Source organism: Pimephales promelas, chromosome 15, assembly GCF_988280905.1.
Source record: "Pimephales promelas chromosome 15, fPimPro1.hap1.1, whole genome shotgun sequence".
In the NCBI taxonomy this organism is placed as follows: Eukaryota; Metazoa; Chordata; class Actinopteri; order Cypriniformes; family Leuciscidae; genus Pimephales; species Pimephales promelas.
The window spans coordinates 34291354-34312858 of NC_142783.1; the positions used below are offsets into that span (position 1 = coordinate 34291354).

At 35.0% G+C, this 21505-nt stretch overlaps 1 protein-coding gene across 6 annotated transcripts in view; it reads left to right on the forward strand.

Moving 5' to 3' along the window:
* The window catches only part of ccdc9b (coiled-coil domain containing 9B), a 31283-nt gene extending 10146 nt beyond the window's left edge, over positions 1-21137 (forward strand). For all 6 annotated transcript variants that reach the window (XM_039663024.2, XM_039663023.2, XM_089120593.1 and 3 more), the window contains 10 exons: positions 891-1025; positions 7006-7062; positions 7982-8148; positions 13107-13144; positions 13293-13337; positions 14273-14366; positions 15059-15092; positions 16260-16737; positions 18752-18834; positions 19135-21137. In XM_039663024.2, coding sequence (XP_039518958.2) covers positions 891-1025; positions 7006-7062; positions 7982-8148; positions 13107-13144; positions 13293-13337; positions 14273-14366; positions 15059-15092; positions 16260-16737; positions 18752-18834; positions 19135-19161 — 1158 coding nt within the window. In that variant the 3' untranslated portion in view covers positions 19162-21137. The remainder of the gene's footprint in view (positions 1-890; positions 1026-7005; positions 7063-7981; positions 8149-13106; positions 13145-13292; positions 13338-14272; positions 14367-15058; positions 15093-16259; positions 16738-18751; positions 18835-19134) is intronic.
* The last annotated feature ends 368 nt before the right edge of the window (positions 21138-21505 follow it).

Genomic DNA, 21505 nt, shown 5'->3' on the forward strand with positions numbered 1-21505 from the left:
AAAGCTGTTATATTTTTTGAAGCTTAATAAGTGTTTAAAGAAGAATGATAGCTTTCAATCACTTTAATGTTGGATGGCTATAATTAATGTTTAAAACATTTTTATCCAGACATCAATGGCTTATTGATGGGGATGCACGATATATCGGTATCACCCAATATATGTTCATTTTTAATGTTATCGTTATCGGCCTGGTAAGAAAATGTGGCCGATATATTAAAGCCGATAAATAATGTATTATTCCCTTCAGCTGAGACACTTGTTGAGCACTGTTTATGTTTTTGAATTTCTTGAAATATGATTGAAATCTCTTCAAAAAATGAAAATACGGTTCGGTACAACATGTGAAGCGCAAATCTGTCATATCGGCTACACAACACTATAATGAGAACATCATTATAATTGTGCGCTTGGGACATGGAATTAATTGTGAGACTTTTGTATTTGTAATCAGGCTCTCAAAATTAGATAAAAATTTGGATTTAAGTTTATCGGCCGATATATCGGTTATCGGCTTTCAAATATAAAGAATTATCGGTATCGGCCAAAATTTTCATATCGGTGCATCCCTACTTATTGATCATAGATGTTATCAATCATTTATTTGTTGTTGCTAGTTTGAGTTGAGAAATGCACATTTCAGAATTATCACTAATCTGTGTGTGCATTTTGCTTTAAAACCAAGCAAGTTAACACATGAAACCATTTGTTTATTATATCGCAATCACAATATGACATTTACCCTAGTGCAAATTATGCAACCCTATAAACACAGCAAACCTGGAGCTTAAAAAATAATACATTTTTATCATCTCTACTCGTTAGTAACTCTCACCAGACACTCGTGACTTTAAATCATGCTAGAGAGTGTTTCTGTCATGTTGTTTCAGGGTAAGAGGGTGTTCGGGGAAAGAAAGGACCGGAACCGGCCCGTGAGTCCAGAGAGGTTGAAGTGTTGTATTGAAGAAGTGCTGGAGTCCAACGCACGAGAGAAACGTCCGCCGTCCGCAAGGGGAGTCCCAGAGGTGAGCAGATGTTTGTGTCTGGGACGCCCTCTTCATTTGGTTCTCAAGCGTTGATGCCGTAAATAGATTCAGACATGACAGGAGCCGAGCGTGTGAATGTTCATTGGGCCGAAGTTTGTGCGTCTGTTCAGCTGTTCTGGTAGATTCCAGACGCATGACGTCACTGGATCACCAGCCACAACAAACACTGATTCACACTGTTCCTCATTTGTTTTGTTTGGGTATTTGCCCGTTTCACCGCTTGGACTTCTCCGTCTCTTGACTTCTGCTCACCGAGGCTGGATTTATTTGATCAAAAATACAGTAAAAAGAGGAAAAATGTGATATATTATTATTATTTAAAACAGCTGTTTTTTGTGTGAATATATTGTAAGATGTGATCAAAGCTGAATTTTCAGTCTTCAGTGTCACATGATCCTTCAGAAATCACTCTAATATGATGATTTGATGCTCATCAAACATTTCTGATTGTTATTAGCGGTGATACATTTTAGTGGTGCACAATATATCGGCCGATATGGTCAATTTTTTACACGAGTATCGTTCCGATGTCAAAATAGGGCCGATAATCACTCCTGTTTTGCTGTGTGTAGAAGTGAGTTTGGGGATGTTTGTTTTTGCACGAGCGCATACATTACGAGCGCAAGTCCTGTCAGTTTAAACATCAAGCGCAAGAAGGGTGGAACTATTTTATATATAGGTGTATTTTTGTCCCGCCAAAGCCTAATTTGACCGGTGAGTGATGTAGATGAGTGAAAGCCCCGGTCTCGCCGTCTTCAAACTGTCTTGCTTTCCCTCCCTCGCGCATATTAAAGGAGAAGTTCACTTTTGAAAAAACTTTTGCTGATAATTTACTCACCCCCATGTCATCCAAGATGTCCATGTCTTTCTTTCTTCAGTCGAAAAGAAATTAAGGTTTTTGATGAAAATATTCCAGGATTTTTCTCCATTTAATGGACTTCAGTGGGAACCAAACTGTTCAAGGTCCAAAAGAAACTAACTGCAAACTTGTTCAAAGAGCTTTAAACGATTCCAGACGATGAATAAGGGTCTTATCAAGCGAAACAATCGCTCATTTAATAAATAAATAACAAAGTTTAAGTTTTATAAGCTCAAATGCTCGCCTTGCTCTGTTCTGTAACGCACTCCTGTTCGAACTCGTTCATCAAAATGAACAAATCTTTTTTCGAGTCATTTGGTTCATTCGGCGAAAGAAACAAACGAATTGATTCGGAAAAAGATTTGTTCATTTTGTTGAATGAGTTCGAACAGGAGAGTCACGAACGTGCACCACAGAACAGAGCAAGGCGAGCGTTGGATCTTATAAAACTTAAACTTTGTTATTTATTTATTAAATGAGCGATCGTTTCGCTTGATAAGACCCTTATTCATCGTCTGGAATCGTTTAAAGCCCTTTGAACAAGTTTGCAGTTTGTACTGAAAGTTTCTTTTAGACCTTGAACCGTTTGGACCCCATTGAAGTCCATTATATGGAGAAAAATCCTGGAACGTTTTCATCAAAAACCTTAATTTCTTTTTTCGACTGAAGAAAGAAAGACATGGACATCTTGGATGACATGGGGGTGAGTAAATTATCAGCAAAAGTTTTTTTCAAAAGTGAACTAATTAATGAATTGAGTTGATCTTTGAGAATACACGATGGTAAAGGTCGGTGAAAACTTTCCACACATTCAGATCACATAAACCACACTTTCATCTAGTGATGAAATGTTTTCTGTGTTGATGTCAAATCTCGTGCGATGTTCTAAACTGACTGGATAATCACACAACGTGTGCCGTGGTCCGTTAATGACACGTCCGATTCGCGAACCAATGACTCCTTTGAACCGATTCACTTTAAAGAATGGTTAAAACAACTGATCTGTCCAACACTGAGACATAAATTGGAAACACTTTACAATGAGGTTCCATTTATTAAAGTCTAGTTAAACTACATTAGTTAACATTCTATTAATATTAGTTTCCATGCGGATTTACTCCATGACAAAACCAGTCAGTGAAAACCAGTGGTGAAATTGTTTTTATATCGCAATATATATCGATTAGAGCCCGACCGATAAAGAATTTTGAAGGCCGATACCGATACAAATATTTTTGGGTTTTAAAATACGATATTCCGATATATCGGCTGATATTTTATTTATTTATTTGATTATATCATGTCCAGTAACTGCCGATACTGGACATGATAGTCACAAATTTTGTCATGCTTATTTGAGTTAAGAGAACTGATGGGGATGTTCTTTTAATTGTTATTCAAGCAATGTATGTATCGTGACCAACTCAACGAGTGTTGCCAACAGGAACGGTGTAGAGTGCCCTCTGGTGGACAAACTATACAACTGCAACACTCATGACATGGTTCAAGCGTGTTTCGTCCGTTTTTATTTTATTTTTGAAATATTCATTTATCGGCCATTATAGATCATTTCACAAGATGTAAACAGCACTGGTCCAGAAACACTTCCTGTTTCAGTTTGTAACTGTTTTCTTTATTTCACATGTAAAGAAAACATCTTAAAGATGTTTGTTTAACTTTTTGATTCAGTTTTAAATGTTCTGTTGGTTGTATTTTATCCCAGCTTTCATGTAGTGTTAAAAAACTGAAACAGGAAGTTCTTCGGGACCAGTGTTGTTTACATCTTGTGAAATGGTCTATAACTGCCGATACGATAGTTTGGAAAATGCCTAATATCGGCCGATAATATCGGTCTGCCGATATATCAGCCTAGCTCTAATATCGATAAAGACATCTGTAAATATCGTTATCGGCCATAACAGCAATATTAATATCGGTTATCGGTATCGGCCACATACCAATATTTTTTTTCTTTCAAAAAAAAAAAAAAAGTGTAAGGCCATTATAAGAAACCAGAAGTGATGGTTTAGTGTTATGTATGTGTGATTTGTCTGGCGTGTGGGAATGTGCGGGTGTGGACTGATCAGGCCTGTTTTCCCCCCAGCGGGGCTGAACTGTCTGGGCGACAGCTGCTTCTGTCCTCCGGCGTCTGAAAGGCCCGTATAATGCAGCCCATTGTGTGACAGACGCGACAGGCCGAGCCGAAGCGCTTTATCATCCCAGCTTTTGTCTGATCGGAGCTCACAGACTCTCACACTGACAGAACGCATCGGCGGCGTCTTAAGATATATGACTTCACTGAGCGTCTGTGTTTTTTCCATTTAAAAACGTGTTATTTTAGTATTTTTCACATTCTGTTATATTTATATATTATTATACAGATTACTTAGGGGTGTAACGATACACGTATTCATATTGAACCGTTCGCATTTTTAAAGTATAGCTCCATCATTGCTCAAAGTAAAGATATCATAATTTATGATGTTAGTTTTAATAAATGAAATCAAGGAAATTTCTCTGGCATTTCTTTCTTTTTGCTGTAACGAAAACGAACCGAATCGTGACACAAGTGTATCGTATCGAACCGAACCGTGAATTTTGTGAACCGTTACACCCCTGAGATTAATGTTTTTAATTGGCTTTTTAATTTTTTGTTTTTTTTAGTGGTTTTGTTACGTGCTTTTGACATTTTTATTAGTGTTTTTATGTTTCTATGTAGCTTTACTTTTTTATTACAATTTTAGTTTTTTAATAATTTTATAATAATATATTATTATATTATAAAATATATTATTATAGTATATTTTTTTAAATGTAAATAATACAATTTATTTCAGTTAATACTTCTATTTTTCTTTATGTTTTTTAATCTAAGATTTATTTTTTTATTCTCCTACAGCTTTATTTAAATTCACAAAAGGTATTTTTAATAGTTTTATTTAACAATAACAACTCTGGCCATGACACATTTATTGCTAGGGCAGTGTTTTTTTTAAATAAATATTTAAGTAATTAAATAAGTAATGAAATTAAATAAGTAATTTAAGTTATTTATAAATATATAAGTTTTTTTTTAAATATTTCTTTTTAGCTTTAGTAATTTTACTACTTCTTTTATTTCAGTTAGTTGCCAAGGCAACATTTCTAATTTTCATTTCTAATTTTCATTACAGCTTTATCTCATTTAATGTAAGTGATTTTTTTTATATTTTTAGTTAGCGATAATAACACTTTATATACAATTTTTTTGTGGTGTGGTTGCTAGGGCCATCTGGGTGGTTGCTAGGTTCTTTTAAACACATTTAAATTCTATAATGTAACATTTTCAGAGTGAAACAGGATATTCAATGAGAAAAAAGTAGGTCTCAATTTTATACAAGAAGAATTGATTGGATGGTGGAAAGTGTCTCAGAAAGCCATATTTTGATCCAAAACTCATATTTCATGTTATATTCATCACTGATGAGTGCAGCAGATGCTCTAGTGGCTGACAGACACATTTTAGTAGCGTGAGTGGGAGTATTTTTGTATGTGATACAAGAGGATTCTCCCATAATGCATCAGTGCAGTTGAGTGCTCTGCCCTCGCCGATCGCAGCATTCATCAAATATGTTTCCAGAAGAATGACATCATGCCACAGCCATAAATGATATCCGTGATGTCATGCTGTGATCATGATGGAGGACCGAGGCAGAGAGAGAGACAGTGTAGTGTAGCTCTCTCTCTCTCTCTCTCAGCTCATTGTTTGTGATCATAATTAGCCATAGAGTTTATTCGAATGAACATTTGGCTGCTCTTTCTTCTGAATAGGTTTATTATGAGTGCATGTGTGTGTGTTTTAGTCTCGTTCTGTCACAGTAGTGCGTGTTTCTGTTTAGGACAGCGTTTCTCTACTGGTTTTGCTTCAGGAAATAAAGTGTAACAGTAGGTCACATTTGTTAACGTTGCATGAACTAACAATTTATTATTATTAATTTAACAAATCATTTATTAACCTTTTTGTTAGTTCATGTTAGTTCACAGTGCATTAACTAATGTTAGCAAATACAGCTTTTTATATTAACAATGTATTTGTAAATGATGATCTTATCATGAAATGATTTGAATGAAGTTCATGTTGACTAATTGTAAAGTGTACGACATTATTAACACGAAAAATTTGTAGTTTTGTTTATAAATGTTGAATTTTAATCCTTCACCACTTAAAACCAGGATGTGTTCACCAAAAACCTCTGTTTATTTTCACTGCAAGGGATTGTCGCACAACCTGTCCATGTTGACATGAACTTCATCTGACTAATGTGACGGAGGAATTTGTACTGAAAATACTGATATATACCGAATTTGCACATTTTGACATCAACATCAAATGATATGGGAAGTTTTTCTCCTCCCTTACAAAATATAAGTTTTATTTTTTTTTTTTTACATTTATTTTATTTATATAGCACTTTTCACAATACAGATTGTATCAAACCAGCTTCACAGTGATAACATGAAAGTAGTACAACACAGATCAATAATATTGTTAAATATTAAATATTAAATAACCCCAACTAAGCAAGCCAAAAGTTATCAAAATGAGTCTATTTATTTTACTATCCCAACTACACACATCTATATGGTTTGTTGCATTTTATCCTTGAATTTATCAGTCATTTCACAGCTCAGAAGTTGAAAACCGCTTTATTTTATGCCACATTTGTACGTTGTAAGGTGAGATTGTATTTACAGATGAAGCCCAGTGTGTGTGTCTCGTGGCTGAACTTTAGCCCTGAACTTTATAGATCTACAGATCTAGCAGCTGTGATGAAGATGATGTCACTAAAGCAAGTGTAATGCTTGTGTTTGTCCACATGAGGGCAGCACATCCCAGATAGTGTGTTTTATGTGCTTGTTCTAAATATGGTGACATGCTCAGATTCAGGTGTCACATCTTACCCCTCTCCCCTTCTAAATATTCCTGTGTGTGTGTGTGTGTGCATCAGTAAGTGTAAATTACAGCTGTGGAATCACCGTATTTGAAGTCTTAATCTGTATCAATCTTTTACACTGAGGTTTCCGTAATGTTGTCCGTCTCTCATCTGTGTGTTGATTTAGGAGGACGCAGAACGAGGAGATCAATGGAGTCGATGTGTAGGATCTAAAGGTGTCCCGGTGAGAGTGTTTCCATCGATCGCACAAATTAAATTAAACACACAGAGCTTAAAACAAAATGTTCAAATGCCACTAATCATGTTGTTAGGACAGCAAAATAAATTATTCATCAGCTTTTAAAAGGGAGCAAATGAAGATATCATTGCATCTTCCCATATCTTTGTGTTGGTCAATCAGACTTAATAGTAATTAGTCACAAATTCATCTGTCAAATCACAACCGTTTTCACATGCATTTGACAGACAAGTAAGAAACGGGTATGATTTCTGCTTTCAGAAAAAGTATTTGCATTTATTTGAGTTTCTTAAATAATCATATTATAATGAATAATCTTTGAGAAAACAATTACATTTTAATAAAAAGCATGAACATGGTTAAAATATGTCTGGCTGTGGAATAAGCAATATTAAAGAGGACCTATTATGCCCTTTTTGAGTTTTGATGTTGTTTCAGGTTTTCCTGCATTGTTGCGGCTCCTCTCTTCCCAGTCTGTCAGTAACGCTCTGTTTACTTCCTGTCTCTATGAAGCCCCTCCTTCTGAAAAGCACACTGTGCTCTGATTGGTCGGCTGGATTGGTGTGTTGTGATTGGTCGAGTGTGTTTGGGAAATGTCCCGCCCCTTTCCATAACCGCCAGATTAACACACTACTAACTAACTCAACCAGGCCCCGCCCCTTTATTCTGCGCATGAATTATTATAATGAGGAATATTGTAACATGTTCGACTATAATGGAGGCGTTTCAGGAGTTCAGAAACACAGACACTCATATAGAGAAGAACTGGAGCGTTTTCATGCTCAAACAGCAACAATACACACTAAAAGCAAGATGAAAAAAGTTAATTTCATTTTAAAATGTAAGAGATGGAAACCAATTGTATATATTTTGTTGTGTATTTGACACTCAAATGATCTCCTAGGTCTCTGAGGCCATCGCTGACCTGAGCATCGCATCTAAGGAAGAACATCTTGAGTACCTGCGATGGAAGAAGGAGCGCGAGGAGATCGACCGAGAGCGAGTGGCCCGGCACAGAAACGCCAAAGGCCAGTGGAGGAGAGCCTGGGACGTGGATAAAGCCGATCTGATGTAAGCCAGACGCAAGCGCCTCATTTCTGTTCTGACGTGAGAGAAACTAACCTGTGTTGCTTTAGTTTGCATCTTCATTTCAGTTTGAATTCTTCTTTGTTCGTTTCGGTTTTGTTTTTGTTGCACGTTTAACTGCCTCTTATATAAATCCCAGCTGTTCGAATCATCTCTGTGTCTGTGTCTTACTGACACCTTCAGGTCCATGGGCTCAAATGCTGCACTCATATCGTCCATTTGTCCTTTAATGCTTCATAGATTCATCAGAAAACCTTTTGAAATGGCTTTTTCGGCTGATGTCACCTAGTCCATGTGTGCTGTTGGTAAATGTTAACCAATCGTAGGGATTCAGAGATATGAAACTGTTGGCCGATGACCGATAATTCTGCTGATAACTGACATTTTGGCAGAAAAATCTAAATCCAAACTTTTTATATAATTTTTGGGAGCCTGATAAGAAAAAGTCCCATTAAAATCCATGTCCTAAACGCACAATTATACGCAAGCATATTGCATTCACTTGAAGAAAAAAAATCGAATCAGTTTTTCTGAATTAACGAGTTAATTATCTCAGAATTACAAGATCATTTGTCATGGAAAAAAGTTTTTGCTCTGTTTTTCTGAATTAATGACTTAATTATCTCAAAAACCTATTAATTCATAAAAACAGAGTGAAAACTTTTTTTCCATGACAAATGATCATGTAATATGGTGATGATTAACTCGTTAATTCAGAAAAACAGAGCAAAAACTTATTTTACATGAAAAATTATCTTGTAATATGGCGATGATTAACTCGTTAATTCAGAAAAACAGAGCAAAAACTTATTTTACATGAAAAATTATCTTGTAATATGGTGATGATTAACTCGTTAATTCAGAAAAACAGAGCAAAAACTTATTTTTTTCATGAAACATTATCTTTTAATTCTGAGATAATTAACTCGTTAATTCAGAAAAACAGAGCAAACACTTATTTTCCATGAAAAATTATCTTGTAATTCTGAGATAATTAACTCATTAATTCAGAAAAACAGAGCAAAAACTTATTTTCCATGAAGAATTATCTTGTAATATGGTGATGATTAACTCGTTAATTCAGAAAAACAGAGCAAAAACTTATTTTTTTTCATGAAACATTATCTTTTAATTCTGAGATAATTAACTCATTAATTTAGAAAAACAGAGCAAAAACTTATTTTCCATGAAAAATTCTCGTATTTCTGAGATAATTAACTCATTAATTCAGAAAAACAGAGCAAAAACTTATTTTCCATGAAACATTATCTTGTAATTCTGAGATAATTAACTCATTAATTTAGAAAAACAGAGCAAAAACGTATTTTCCATGAAAAATTCTCTCGTAATTCTGAGATAATTAACTCATTAATTCAGAAAAAAAAGCAAAAACTTTTTTCCCATGAAAAATTCTCTTGTTATTCTGAGATAACTGTTAATGTTTTAAGTTACTCTTGTACCTACAAGAAGTAGTCAATAGATTCTGCAGCCTTTCTAAAATCTTGCCTATTGTTATGAAGTAATTTGCTGGTTACGGTTTACAATTATAAGCAATAATATCAAATAATGATAGCTGTGAAAAGGACGCGTCACCATTGGGAAATGTGGAGGTGCTCAAATCACATTCAGATCAAACCTAAATATCTTGTATCGCTCTGAGAAATGTCACATTATGAAAGGAAAATGGGTTTAATGAATGATCTTTGACCTTTCAGCTGCACACATCAGTGAGCTGGACTCTTGTTTAATGTCATAGAGGTTATAAAAGGTCCTCGTTTTCGCTCAGATCATGACTATCAAGTTTCTTAGATGCCAAATAAGTCTGATCTGCTTCATTTGTTAAACATGAGCCGATGTTGAAGAACTACAATTTGAGTGGGAACAAGAGTATAAATAAATAAAATTAACTTAATTTCATATATCTCCGCCTGTTAAAACTGAAGTTGTTTTCAGGGAAAGTTCATGAATCGCATCTCTTGTTAAAACAATGGCATTTTTAAGGTCAAATCTTTTGATTCAGCGAGGTCATGAGACTTGGATGGCTTTAATTCAAGTAATTGAATCAAACAGCACTAGACGATGAGCTAAATGTGATGTGGATTATTAGAAGATAAGGTCATGTACTGTAGGTTTTGTCTTTTGTAGCAGAAATTCAGTATATTTATTCCACAGCATGCAGATTTACACCAGATTGAGTGTGTGTTTATATAAATGATCACCATAACATTTATACATGGTTATGGTCAACATGAAATCAAATTGGACTCCATTAGTGATGTTATACTGATCTTCATTCATTTTTCATCACTAACCCTTAATAACTAAGGGTTTTCTTAGCACAAAGGTGTGTGTGTGTGTGTGAGAGAGAGAGAGAGAGTGAATGTTTGGCTCTATTTTTGAGGGCCAAACATCCTCACTTAAGTTAAATATTATGACAATTGACTAGTGAGGATATTTTATTGGTCCTCACTTGTTAAAAAGTCTTTCAAATCAGCCAAAACATGCTTTTATTTAAAGGGGACCTATGCCAATTTTTACAAGATGTAATATAAGTCTCAGTTGTCCCCAGAATGTGTCTGAAGGAACTCAAAACACTAAAATAAATGTAAAAAAAAAAAAAAAAACTAAAATAAATAAAAAACTAAATTAAATTAAAAAAGTATATAAATAAATACATTTAAAAAATAAATAAATAAATAAAATTAAAATAACATTTGCTCTTGTGCCAATTTTTACAAGGTGTAATATAAGTCTCAGTTGTCCCCAGAATGTGTCTGAAGGAACTCAAAACACTAAAATAAAAAAATAAAATAAATAAAAAACTAAATTAAATAAAAAAAGGAAATTAAAAATAAATAAATACATTTTAAAAAATAAATAAATAAAAAAAAATTAAAAAAACATTTGCGACCTATGCGAATTTTTACAAGATGTAATAGAAGTCTCAGTTGTCCCCAGAATGTGTCTTAAGGATCTCAAAACACTAAAATAAAAAAAAATAAAATAAATAAAAAAATAAATTAAATAAGAAAAGTAAATAAAAAAAAAAACATAGATCATTTAGTATTGCATGTTTAAGTGCATTTTTGAGTGGAAGGAAAAACATGTATCTTCAAATAAATAAATTAATAAAAATAAATTAATATGAATCAAACAACAAAAGAAAAATGAAATCACTCACTCCTCTTGACTGAATAACTTTAGTAGCTTTTATAAGTATACATTTCTTACTTGAATGCTGTGCAAGGAGATAAACGTGGCGGACTGTGTACAGAGGGGTGGAGTCTTGCTAATAAGGCGGAGTCTGTCAGCTGTTGTGGGCGGGGCCTATGCAAATGTGCCGTCATATTGCATAGAAACTGAGAACATCTTATGGGGATTAAAAAAGGAGTGGGTGGATTTTTTTCACTGCCAACACATTTATGTTCAAACACCATGTTTTATGTTGTTATGTTCTGTGATGTGTAGGTTTAGGGGTATGGGTTATATTATTAACCTGATATAAAATCAATGGAAGTCGTCTATGCAATGTCTTCACTAGTGAAACGAACGTGTGTGTGTGTGTGTAAGTCAGTAATGTCACCAACAGTGAGTTCTCACAAACCTAAACATGCAGTACCACAAACAAGACTTCAGGCCAAATGTTAACAAATGTTTGGAAGGCTTCAGTGTTTCATATGGGTTCCTCTGAAATAAATCATCTTCCCTATCGAGTGGACAGGGACAAGAGGTTATTTTTAGGGTGCTTTGAATGCCTTGCCTTATTTGGGAGGGTTTGTGAACATTAGAGACTGTTCAGGGCAGCGAAACTGTTTTGTGGGAGGTAAAACACTTGATCAGTGAACGTCCAGTACAAGTGTTCATGTCTGCTGAACCATTTCTCCAGCTAACCATCATCCCTGTATTCAAGTCCTGTTTGCGTAAATCTCGTGAAGAAATATCCAGATCATATATAAATTATAATATATATTTTTATTAGGGCTGTGCAAAAATTAATTGCGATTAATCGCATCCAAAATAAAAGTCTGTGTTTACATATGCTGTATGTAATTATTTTGTATATATAAATACCTATGCATGCATGCATATATTTAAGAATTATTTGCATTTAAATTTGGTATATATATGTATATATATATATATATTATACATAATCTATATTATATAAATATATATGTTTTATATATGAATAACACATTTTCTTAAATATATACATGCATGTGTGTGTATTTATATATACAAAATAATTATATACAGCACACACAAATATATTATGTAAACACAGACTTTTATTTTGGATGCGATTAATCGCAATTAATTTTTGCACAGCCCTAATTTTTATATATATTTTATATATATTTATATAATATTTATTATATAAAATTTAAAATATTATATATAATATTTAAATATTTAAAATATTATATATAATATTTATTATATAACATATAATATTTATATATATATATATATATATATATATTTTTTTTTTTTTAACATTGGGAACAAAACAATAGCCAGATTTACATTACCTCATGGTCACGGTCTGTGATCTAGACCAAAGTTTTCCATTCCCATTTAGTAAATATAATAAGAACTCATTAGAACACAAAACAAGGAGTGCGTTACTATAAGACAAATCTCTAATACATGTAGGAACAAAAGACAACAGCACTCCAGGTCATATTTAACTCCAAAATCAAGAAAGAAATTGTCATTTTAAAAAGTTATGGAAAGAAGGTCTGTAATAATCCAGACAATATTATTGTTAGCCGGAAATATAAATCTGCACCAATAACCATCACTAAAACTCATGCTTACTAACACATGCACTTGTAGTGGCACTTTGCGCTTGATTTGCATGGTATATTGTCAGTGATTATTTGGTGTTGATGTTCAGTTGCCGTGTGCGTTTTTGTTTTTTTCCAATGTTTTATTTGTAGGTTCTCTGAAAAGGAACATGGAGGAACGTCAAACAGAGGTGAATGTTTTAATTTTCAGATGAGATCGAGATACTAATCAAGGAGCAAATGGTATATTTATTATTTTCTCTGTTGAAGATTGGGTCTTGCTGTAATGTAGTGTGTAATTGCTGTATTTTCTGGGTTAATTATATTTAATTATTTGAGGTCAAAAAGGCAGAAGAGGAAATCTGAGATCGGAAGAATCCAGAGGTGCGTAAAGCCGGAAACTCCCGACCTAGAAATTGATTGAATGATATAGATATATGATGGATGGGAATTAAAATAGACCAATCAAGTATCAGTTAGCTGTACATTTAATGATGGGACACTCAAAGCTTTATTACAATTGTGAATCGATATTAGAAATGAAACGTATAAATAAATAACGTTCATGATTTTTAAAAGCAAAGTCATTTCTGTACAATAGCAAATACAATGATTTTATTTCATGCATTTTATTTATTCATAATCTGCCTTTAATATCTTTCCTTAAGCATGTTTTATGTGTGTAATATACCACTAATGATATTTTTATAATTCTCTTAATAGGCAGTTATGAAAGATCACATTCAACACTGCAATGAAATTCAAGCTCAGTTTTTATTAGACGCTTTAAAGAAGCTGAAACAAATTTCTGAGGGAAAAAAAAACATTATTATTGTTAAAAATTGTTTAACTTTTGTGAATTCAGTTCATTACACGTCCTTTTTAATTATTAAAATTTAATTAAATAATTAAAATGGAATCCAGGAAAATTAAAATGGAAAAAAAAACAAGCTTTGTGAATTGATAGTAGAAATGAAACATGGAAAAACAATTCAATCATAAATATAATTCATCCATTTGTTTTTCTAAGTACATTTTCTTGCATGTGTAATGTGTATATTTACTAATATAATATACTAATGATTTTTTTATATTATATTAATTATATTATTTTTCTCCTTAATAGACAGTTCAACACATTGCAATAAAATTAAAGCTCAGTTCTCATTGGAAAAATGTTATAAAAACGTATTGTGTGCGTAACTGTGTAATATTCAAAACTTTATTGTAATTTTTTTTACTTTAAAGATTATAAACTGGTAGTCAAGTCGACGACGTCACATTCTGCATTATGTGTTGATTTGTTTTGGATTTTCTAGGTCGACACCAAGCGTCCGACAAGAAGGAGAGAAGCGTCCCGGTGGTGGGGAGCAAAGCGAAGGGGAAAGACCGTCTGACGGGTCGAGCGAGGAGGTAAACTGACCTCACACTGAAGTGTTAAAGTGCTGAACCGTTTACAGTAACATCCTGCCACATTTCACCTCAAACCCATTAACTCAGACTCAAAGGATGATGGGAAATGCTTTTCAGAGGGATTTATGGTTATGACCATTTCCACTCCCATTCTGCATTAACGTTCAACCACAAACTCATCCGATCACATGACCGGATGATTTACAATGATACAATTCATCTTTTAAAATCTCATTAGGTTCGAAGCAGTTCCTTGTTATCATACAGTAAACGCTTATTAAACACAGTAATTGAGCAAAAAGCTCAAACAAATGTTTAGAAATTAGAAGATGTTGTGATGCTGTTATAGAAGAGAGATAAATGATGGTTAAACTTCGCAATGAGAAATTAGCAAATGCCGGCCAGTCTGGTTGAGGAACGACCTAACTTGACATTATATATTGATATTATTCATAAAACATTATTGATGTGGTACTCCAAAGAACACTGACACTAAAAATATTGTATTACCATGGTACGTTTAGTTAAATTTACAACAAATACATTAATAAAACATATAATATTATCTTTAATTTTTTTTAGTAATATCACAATATCTTTGATTCCAAAACATTTTACTTATTTTTAAACAATAACTGTGTTTAATGAGTAAATTAATACGATTGTCAAACATTTCTTTATTTTGCCCTCAGGTGGGATGCTAAAGAGCAGGAGGAGCATTTGCAGGTGATTTTTATTATTATAGTTATTATTACTGCCACAGTAATGAACATAATGGGATGAAAATGTGCTTAATTTTTAAATTAAAATAATTTCATAATGAAATATATTATAATACTCCTAAATATAAGTTTCAAATTTGGATTTAGATGTTTGGGGTAACTTTTGGATATTATTAGCATGTTTATGTGCCCGATAACCGATATCCAGAACCGATATTTATGATAATGGTCAGTCTTGTGTGCAAATCACAAAACACCCACAAGATGACGCCATTCATTGGTGGATCCCATATTACAAAACCGATATTCAAGCATTTTTCCATAATTGAATATCGGTTTTGTAATATAGGATCCACCGAGAAATGGCACCATCTTGTGGGTGTTTTTAGATTTGCACATAATCATCATATATATCGGTTCTGGATAACGGTTATCGGTAGAGCCCGACCGATAAAGGATTTTGAAGGCCGATACCGATCCAAATATTTGTTGGTTTTAAAATCCGATATATCGGCCGATATTTTTTTAAAAAAATTATATTTCAGAAACGCGCAACAAAACATGAACAGATTTCCCTAACATTAGTTATTTGTAGTTATTTATGAGTTTTAACTAAAATAATATGATGATGCATTTTAAAAATAAACTCGTTTCTTTTAGTGTCACAACAGAACGGAGGAACATCAAAATATATTAAAGTTCTGATATTAGTCCCTACATTGCCTTATAAGCTACCTGCAACCTGGATCACACGAGTATATACATATACTCGTATATACACGAGATATACACGAGTGTTGCCAATAGGGACGGTGTAGAGCGCCCCCTGGTGGACAAACTATACAACTCCAACACTCATGACATGGTTCAAGCGTGTTTCATCCGTTTTTATTTTATTTTTGAAATATTCATTTATCAGCCATTATAACTGCCGATACCGATAGTTTGGAAAATGCCTAATATCGGCCGATAATATCGGTCTGGCTCTAGTTATCGGGCACATAAACATGCAAATAATATCCAGAAGTTTTTAGATTTGCACATAGACTGACCATTATCATAAATATCGGTAAAACCGATTATCGGTCTCTTTGTTTTCTTGAAATTTTAAGAGATTTTAATATTTCACAGTCTTTTTGAATACATGTATTTGTTGTATGATTTCTGCCAGGTGTATCCAGACGGCAGTCTGCAGGAGTTTTTAGAGGAGCTTGACGCTCTTTGTGCTCCTGAGAGCGTCAATCCAAAGACTGACATTGAAAACCCAAAGCCATGTGCATCTGAAGAGACCCGGAACACAATCAGTGCCGTGACCTCCAATGGGACGGCGGACCAGAATACAGAAATCGCTCATTCGGAGCCGCTTCCTCAGAGGGCCATTGAGAAAAAGGTCCGCTTTTCTGAGACCCATGACAAGAACAAGTCAGAAACCGAGAGCAGTGCTCTGCAAGCGGCCTCACTGATCACGAACGGCCCTGTAGAAGAAGACGACGAACAAACATCGGCACAAGACGACAGCGAATGGATCCAGAAAGAGATAAAACCTCCATCTCCGGAGCAGGAAAAACTGAATCCAGCCACTGAAGGAAGTGCAACTGAACCACTGGAACCCGTTGAACACCGCAAGAGCTGCTCCTCTAGAGGAAACGGTACGAGAACATTGGAATAACAACACACTACACGACTTAAAGGGATAGTTCACTTTGAAATTATTTTTTGGTATGTTTTAGCTTACCTCAAGGGCATCCAAGATGTAGGTGTCTTTGTTTCCACAGTATTTTCAATTTTGATATTTTTCAGTCAAACCGTTGTTGTCTCTCAGTCATACACTGGAGGCTAAGGGGGTCCACCAAAGAGCAGCACAGAGAAGTCCAAATTAAACATGATTTAATGACTCGTAAATGGCCTAAGACACGAAACGAGCGGTTTGTGTGAGAAAACCAACAGTATTTATATCGTGTTTACCTCGTAATATATATATATATATATATATATATATAATATAAATTATATATAAATCTATATACAGTATATACATTAAAATATTTCTTAAATATATATACAAGCATGTGTGTGTATTTATATATATATATATATATATATATACACTCACCGGCCACTTTATTAGGTACCCCATGCTAGTAACGGGTTGGACCCCCTTTTGCCTTCAGAACTGCCTCAATTCTTCGTGGCATAGATTCAACAAGGTGCTGGAAGCATTCCTCAGGGACTTTGGTCCATATTGACATGATGGCATCACACAGTTGCCGCAGATTTGTCGGCTGCACATCCATGATGCGAATCTCCCGTTCCACCACATCCCAAAGATGCTCTATTGGATTGAGATCTGGTGACTGTGGAGGCCATTTGAGTACAGCGAACTCATTGTCATGTTCAAGAAACCAGTCTGAGATGATTCCAGCTTTATGACATGGCACATTATCCTGCTGAAAGTAGCCATCAGAAGTTGGGTACATTGTGGTCATAAAGGGATGGACATGGTCAGCAACAATACTCAGGTAGGCTGTGGCGTTGCAACGATGCTCAATTGGTACCAAGGGGCCCAAAGAGTGCCAAGAAAATATTCCCCACACCATGACACCACCACCACCAGCCTGAACCGTTGATACAAGGCAGGATGGATCCATGCTTTCATGTTGTAGACGCCAAATTCTGACCCTACCATCCGAATGTCGCAGCAGAAATCGAGACTCATCAGACCAGGCAACGTTTTTCCAATCTTCTATTGTCCAATTTCGATGAGCTTGTGCAAATTGTAGCCTCAGTTTCCTGTTCTTAGCTGAAAGGAGTGGCACCCGGTGTGGTCTTCTGCTGCTGTAGCCCATCTGCCTCAAAGTTCGACGTACTGTGCGTTCAGAGATGCTCTTCTGCCCACCTTGGTTGTAACGGGTGGTTATTTGAGTCACTGTTGCCCTTCTATCAGCTCGAACCAGTCTGGCCATTCTCCTCTGACCTCTGGCATCAACAAGGCATTTCCGCCCACAGAACTGCCGCTCACTGGATGTTTTTTCTTTTTCGGACCATTCTCTGTAAACCCTAGAGATGGTTGTGCGTGAAAATCCCAGTAGATTAGCAGTTTCTGAAATACTCAGACCAGCCCTTCTGAAACCAACAATCATGCCACGTTCAAAGTCACTCAAATCACCTTTCTTCCCCATACTGATGCTCGGTTTGAACTGCAGGAGATTGTCTTGACCATGTCTACATGCCTAAATGCACTGAGTTGCCGCCATGTGATTGGCTGCTTAGAAATTAAGTGTTAACGAGCAGTTGGACAGGTGTACCTAATAAAGTGGCCGGTGAGTGTATATAAAAGAATTATACACAGTGCACCCACATATATTATGTAAACACAAACTTTTATTTTGGATGCGATTAATCGTTTGACAGCCCTAATTAAAATATGTATTTTCTATAGAGATAATCAACTTAAATTTTTTTTTTTTTTTTTTTTTTTTTTTTTTACATTTTTAAATTCGATTTGTCACTTATAACGACTTTTTTTCCCATATCCCTATGGAAAAAATGAACAGGAGACGATGCAAATGCACTCTGATTGTGACACGCAGCAGGTTTTGGGAGGTTGTGCATCCTTGTGTTTTCACTGATTTCATGTGTGTGTGTGTGTTTTCTCTCTTGCAGAAGAACTGACGGACTCGAGTGTGTGTGTCCTGAATCTGGATCCGGGCGACGCTCTTCCCGACCGCAGCACCAGCGCTGATATGGTGAGTGCTGCATTAAAGCATCAATCCTCATTTGACTTGCAGATTTGAAGTGTCCCACCTCACAGGATTTAGCGGCCCACTGAAACTCCATTATCGAGCTGAAGTGCTTCAGAAATACCCTAGGAAGCAGCACTATATATGTAACCAGGCCACGTTTCCAACCTACGAAGCAAAGAGCACAGTGACGTGCGTTTTAAAGTGTTTAAATGCAACGCTATTTAATAATGAACTCGGGCTGCATGATTTGGGGGAGGGGATACGATATTGACATTAATTTTATAAATTCTGTTTTTATTCCAGGCGAGAGAGAACGGGAAAGTTGTTTAGATGGAAATGATGTCACTCACATCTGGAGCGAAACTTCATGCACTAAAACAAACCAAAACAGAAGAACAAAAATATAATTTGCCTTTTTTATTTGACTGATACTCGCGTAACTCTTCTGTGTTTGGAGTATTTAATTGGGAATGTTTGTCATTTATTGAAAACACTGGTTCTGATTAGTAGATTATTAATGCACAGTTAACCTTTATCTGAGCCACCAAACCCAAAAGTCCCATGTTTTTTTTGCGGGATCTTTGGTGGTTTGGTGGGAAAGCACTAGAAGCAACTTGAATGTGGGACAAACCCATTTATACAGCACACTAACTGACTAACCTAGTAGTAATCTTCATCAGAAGTCATTTACGGCACTGAAATCCTTCACAAGCACACGCGTCATGGGATTTTGTGTGGATAGTTCACAAGGATCGTTCAAGGATGTTTATTAGCACTTTATTTTGTATGAATACTCTGAAAAGCTATCAGAAATAAAAACCATTAAAGGTGTTTACAGTGGCAATGAATGATCAAACTGATGTTCATCTTCACGACATTTCGGTGTTTAAACGTTACGGTTTGAAGAACACATGAAGGGTTTAAGATTTGATTTTTATATTTTGCTGACGCTTTTATTTTGTGTTCATTTGGTTTTGAAATGAATGTTAAATAATATTAATAAGCATTAAAATGTTTACCAGCCCTGTGCTGTGATGCTTGCACTGATTCCACTGCTCAAATTGTTTGTTTTTTTACCATAACAACCATCAGTTATGATTCATTTAGTTGTTAAATGCTAAATTTATACTTTTTTATTTATGCATTTATTGCAACAATAGCTACCTTTACTACTAGATGTTAAATTGAATGACCTATAAATACATGCCACAATATTAGGGTTTCACATTAAGAATGTTTTTGTGGTTTGTGTTTGTTAGAGAAGTGATAGAAGGTGTATATACATATAAACATATTTTGCACTGCAGTCCATTAAAAATACACTGAATTTTCTTCAATTCCCTGTTGATTAAGCCTCTATTCTGGTCCATGTCCTGTTTTACCATAGAAGGATATAATGGACCTTTTACTTGCGTGCATGAACTCTCTCACACACACACACACTGTGTGTGTGTGTGTGTGTGTGTGTGTGTATATATATATATATTTACTCACCCCCATGTCATCCAAGATGTCCATGTCTTTCTTTCTTCAGTCGAAAAGAAATTAAGGTTTTTGATGAAAACATTCCAGGATTTTCTCCATATAATGGACTTCAATGGGGTCCAAATGGCTCAAGGTACAAAAGACACTTTCAGTGCAAACTGCAAACTGTTCAAAGGGCTTTAAACGATTCCAGACAATGAATAAGGGTCTTATCAAGCGAAACGATCGCTCATTTAATAAATAAATAAAAATAGTTTAAGTTTTATAAGCTCAAATGCTCGCCTTGCTCTGTTCTGTGACGCACGTTCGTGACTCTCCTGTTCGAACATCAAAATGAACGAATCTTTTTCCGAGTCATTTGGTTCATTCAACGAACAAATTGTTATTTCAGGTAAGCAATTGTTTCCAACTATCCACTTATTAAGGTCAAGGTCACATCGTGAATATGCTTCACAAGTAAATCAAAAATAAACACAGTAAAACAAAACATGTCAACATTTCAACCCAAAAAGACCTAAAAAAATAAAAACAGAGCATTTGTAATAAGTCATAGAATTCAAACCCCCATAGTATTTAAAAAATGCTTACAACGTTAAAATGAGCTTTTAATATTATTATTATTTTCCCCCTTTTACAGTCTATGGTTTTGACCCGCTCCTCTCACCTGATCCATAAAGGGGGCGGAGCTTATCACACATTTGATAATTAAATATTTTTATGCAAGTCGATTTACTCTGGGATATTTTCACGTGCTAAAGCAATCATTGCTGTGGAGATCAAGTCAAATAACTCACTCCGGTGGAAATTACATTTGTGTAACAGACCCAAAAAAACGTGTTGTGTTGTTTTGAACAGGCAGCGCTGCCTCAGACCTCTGCGTTCCGCTTAATAGAGGATCTTCTGGGATTAGTGTCTTATTATTTTTTAAAGCCTCCCATCGGCCGGTTGCTCTGGAAATCACTCCCTGTTCTCTTCAAACACAGCTTTGTCTTCTGTTACTCTTTTAATTACCCTTTTCCAGCAGGCATGCTCGGGGACGGCATCATCCTCGGGGACCCGCAGCGGGGCCGTCACGTGACTCATGTCTCATGATGATGATGGTGAAGGTAGCTGAATCTTCTTCTGTTTGGACAAATGCTATACTCGTGAAGATGCAAGTGCATTACACAAGAGTGAAACGTCACCCAGC